Source organism: Sinocyclocheilus grahami, unplaced genomic scaffold (genome assembly GCF_001515645.1).
Source record: "Sinocyclocheilus grahami isolate Dianchi unplaced genomic scaffold, SAMN03320097.WGS_v1.1 scaffold118.1, whole genome shotgun sequence".
In the NCBI taxonomy this organism is placed as follows: domain Eukaryota; kingdom Metazoa; phylum Chordata; class Actinopteri; order Cypriniformes; family Cyprinidae; genus Sinocyclocheilus; species Sinocyclocheilus grahami.
The window spans coordinates 1,565,700-1,570,263 of NW_015505297.1; the positions used below are offsets into that span (position 1 = coordinate 1,565,700).

The 4,564-nt window shown below is 35.0% G+C and overlaps 1 protein-coding gene across 1 annotated transcript in view; it reads right to left on the reverse strand.

Annotated features, from left to right (window-relative positions):
• Window positions 1-3,369, reverse strand: part of LOC107589672 (heterogeneous nuclear ribonucleoprotein U-like) — a 10,923-nt gene extending 7,554 nt beyond the window's left edge. Inside the window, exons 1-2 of the mRNA XM_016278174.1 lie at window positions 2,820-3,369; window positions 551-665 (exon numbers count right to left, since the gene is read on the reverse strand). Coding sequence (XP_016133660.1) covers window positions 551-665; window positions 2,820-3,243 — 539 coding nt within the window. The 5' untranslated portion in view covers window positions 3,244-3,369. The remainder of the gene's footprint in view (window positions 1-550; window positions 666-2,819) is intronic.
• Window positions 3,370-4,564: the final 1,195 nt, after the last annotated feature.

The window sequence follows — 4,564 nt, forward strand, 5'->3', positions numbered from 1 at the left end:
TATATATATATATATATATATATATATATAGTGGTATACATTATATATTACCTGGGAAAATACAACACATCATCAATAATTAATTGAATACATATTTAAATTAAAATAAACTTCATGAAAACATAAAACAATATTAAAAAGATAAGAATGAACACCAAAAAATACATCAGATCACTTTAGTCATAGTTTCTAAAGAACATATCTGATACAGAATACAAAAACATGAATAGAAAATGAAATGTAATTTCTGGAACTGCATCAATACCCTTACAATATTCTCAGATAAACACTTTTCGTCCTTTAACAGCCCAAGCTTTGACCTAGAAACAAGATTCCTACGGTAAAATACCACTGACAGAGAAATACCATGACAGAGATGCCTTTATTTATAGGTGTAAAGTGATTAAAAACGCTCAGTAAAAATGTGTGTTTCTTTGCACGGATGAGGAACAGCATGTCAGATTTGGCTCTTTACTGCCAAAACTGGTCGTAAATCTTTAAGGTGCAGCGGAACCTCAGGAGTACCAGAGGCCGACTGCACATTTCTTACCGGCTGTATTTGCTTTCTTCAATAAATTCAAAGTAGCCCCTTCCATGTTCATCTCGGCGTCTCTTTACGCCCTTCTTATTCTTCTGTTCATCATTCTTGTCTTTGTCCGCATCCCCTTTGGAAATAAAACAATAAAACATAAGGAGGCGTACCTCCCTGCTGGACCCATCATGATGTAGCATGACGGTCCACATAATTACTGGAGGATTTCTAGTTATTTCGCTTGTGCATAAATTGCAATGTAGTATTTTAAAAGAAAGGTGTATTTAATTATAAGTTCACCTGTTTTAGATAAAAGAGCAATGCCTTACAGTGTGGTTTGTACACTGCAGCACTTACAGTGGGTACAGAAATTATTCAGACCCCCTTAAATGTTTCACTCTTTGTTATATTGCAGCCATTTGCTAAAATCATTTAAGTGGTTTTTTTCCCTCATTAATGTACACACAGCACCCCATATTGACAGAAAAACACAGAATTGTTGACATTTTTGCAGATTTATTAAAAAAGAAAAACTGAAATATCACATGGTCCTAAGTATTCAGACCCTTTGCTGTGACACTCATATATTTAACTCAGGGGCTAATACTTTCCGTACCCACTGTATATGGGAACAAACAGAAGGTGGTTGCCAAGATATCAGCAAACTGTGCTATTTTGAGCTAAGTAACACACATTTTCAGATTCACATTGCATGCATCTTGAAGAAAGGTGTTACAGTGTGTGCAAATAATGAAGGTACATTTGGTGATGGGCAAAGCTCACAAGCACCTCATTCCCTATGTATGCAACTTGTGCTTGACAGAACAAAAATAATTCGAAAATTAAAAACAGGAATATGCAAACTGCCATACATCACTCACAAATCCATAATTTCTGAAGCAATTTTCGAGGTAAATATGGATAATAACTAGTCTTTTATAGGAATTCAGTATAATTGTCATTTAATGACAACATTGATTTAATGGTGGCACAGCTTTATGGTTACAGATCCAAGTTCAAACCCCTAAACCAACATTACCCCAAGGGGTGAAAGCATCTGCTAAAGGACGACAAAGAATAACAATGAGGTCCTCACTACTCCAAAACAAATGAACTGAGATCATTACACACAGACTCCATCTGGAGCTTTTGTCCTTCGTAGCTCCACTTCAGCATCCCGTTACAGTTCAGCGATCCTGAGAACCTACTGCTCAACCAATAAACGTACACTATTAAGGGTCATTCTCAGGAAACGGTCCTATTCGTGCCTGAACATTTCATTTTTACATCATTTGATTTGAATCAGTATCTGATGAAATGAAAAGAAAATGTTTTATGCAAATCATGACAGAACAAGACTAGTATGTTCTGAATGAGATTTTCTTGTTTATTTTTTATATACTGTATAACAAGCTTTTGTATCTACATGCTTTAAAAAAATAGTAGTAATAATATAGCTGACCATATAGAAGTAGATTTAGTCTTTTAATTTAAACTAACTTACATATGTACTGTATATGTACATATATATTATGCCAATAAATATGTAAATATTATATCAAAGTTTGAGACATAGTGCAAATAAATGATTAGTGATGAATAAAAATAAAATAGACACATTACATAAATAAAAAATAGGGATACATCAAAATAAATAAATTAAACATTTATTTATTTATACTGTATATGAATGAATGAATGCAACACTTTATAAAGTTAAGTCTATTCAATTAAAGTTAAAGGGACAAAAGTAGGACACCAGAGGCACCATCTCCTGGGAATGACATAAAATCCTGCAGATGTAGCAGATTATCTTGTTTAATTTTGATATATAACATCTACACAAGCTTGTCATCTTTCATTCATATGCCTAAAAACTAGAAATAGTATAGCTGACCATAAATATAGAAGTAGTAGATTTTAATTTGTAGCCAATAAATATTATATCAAAGTTTGAGATACAGATAAAAAATAAACTTTTAAAGATAAAAATGCACAAATACATTAAAATTATTAAAATATTATTTTTTGTCTTTATATTTATTTATTTATTTGTTTTTGTCTTTTGCATCAATTCAATCTATTAAATTATATGACTGTGATGTGAATACGTTTAGTATTCTGTTAACTGCATCAGTAGTAAGTCAAAGGAACACAAATGGGACACCAATGGCACCAGCTCCTGAGAATGCCATCAAATCCTGTGCTCTCTGCTGTCAGAATGAATTATTCTGGCAGAACCAATATACAAAATACGAATTGCACAAGCTTCATCACGTAATCTCACCCTCGCCAGGGCCCACGTCGAGAGCCACATCATCCTCATCAAATTTCTCCATCTCTTCATCATCTTCTTTGAGCAGGACATCTTCATCTTCATCTGATTTATCCATCTCTACCCCGGCGTCCTCCTCCTCCTCCTCCTCCTCCATGTCATCATCCTGCTGCTCCTCAGCCTCCGCATTATCGCCATCCTCCTCCATGTTCTCTCCAACCAGATCTTCCTCAAGGTCTTCATCGCCCATGTCACCGAGGCCGTCTCCATCCTCGTACTGTCCTTCAGAACCGTTGGTGGACAGCGCCTCCTGATCCAGAGCGGCCTGCAGCCGGGCCATCAGCTCAGCCTTCAGCCCTTTATCGCACAGACTCCTCTTCTTCAGCTCGTCCTTCAGCTCGTTTACTTTCAGCTTCTTCACATTCATTGAGCTCATCTCGCCGTTTCGATCCTTTACTTTAGATGTTATACCCCAAATGTATGAAATATGAACGGGAAGAGCAGGTTATGAGGCGCTCGATGCGGTCGCTGACGGGCAGCAGTCGGAGCAGGACGGGGCCAGTTGAGCCTTATATCCTCTACCGTAAAACACATAATACATGAGCAAACTACCGTAAATATCACTATAACTATTAAATATGCATAAGAGAAAATATCAGTATTCAGTTTCCGTCACTTTTAATATGTTCAGAAAACTATAATAAACAAATCTGAATACAGTACTGATAAAGCAAATAGTAAATATACCATAAATGAATGAAAATTTTATGAAAAAATAATAGCCTAATATATTATATAATAATAATATACAGGTGCATCACAATAAATTAGAATGTCGTGGAAAAGTTCCTTTATTTCAGTAATTCAACTCAAATTGTGAAACTCGTGTATTAAATAAATTCAGTGCACACAGACTGAAGTAGTTTAAGTCTTTGGTTCTTTTAATTGTGATGATTTTGGTTCACATTTAAGAAAAACCCACCAATTCATTATCTCAACAAATTACAATATGGTGACATGCCAATCAGCTAATCAACTCAAAACACCTGCGAAGGTTTCCTGAGCCTTCAAAATGGTCTCTCGGTTTGGTTCACTAGGCTACACAATCATGGGGAAGACTGCTGATCTGACAGTTGTCCAGAAGACAATCATTGACACCCTTCACAAGGAGGGTAAGCCACAAACATTCATTGCCAAAGAAGCTGGCTGTTCACAGAGTGCTGTATCCAAGCATGTTAACACAAAGTTGAGTGGAAGGAAAAAGTGTGGAAGAAAAAGATGAACAACCAACCGAGAGAACCGCAGCCTCATGAGGATTGTCAAGCAAAATCGATTCAAGAATTTGAGTGAACTTCACAAGGAATGGACTGAGGCTGGGGTCAAGGCATCAAAAATATTGCTTATTTAATATTGTAGTATCATTTTTTTCAATGCCCCAAACTCACAAAAAATATATTTTTTTACAGAGTATACATATCAGCATTGCCAGAGTGGGCCTACATCATTTTGCATAAATTGTAATTATTATGACTTTTTCTTAAAAGTTAGCTTAAATATGTATATACATTTTAGTGAAATTTGGTTTGCAAAACACTTACAAAACAATTGCAGTCACTTTTCATATGCACAGAAAATGCAGTAAATAAGTAAGTAAATAAATAAATACAGTAGCTAGCCTACAGATAAGGCACATACTATGCTAAATAAATCACTTATATAAAGTGTTTATTATAATATTAAATATTGCTATTGTAGTA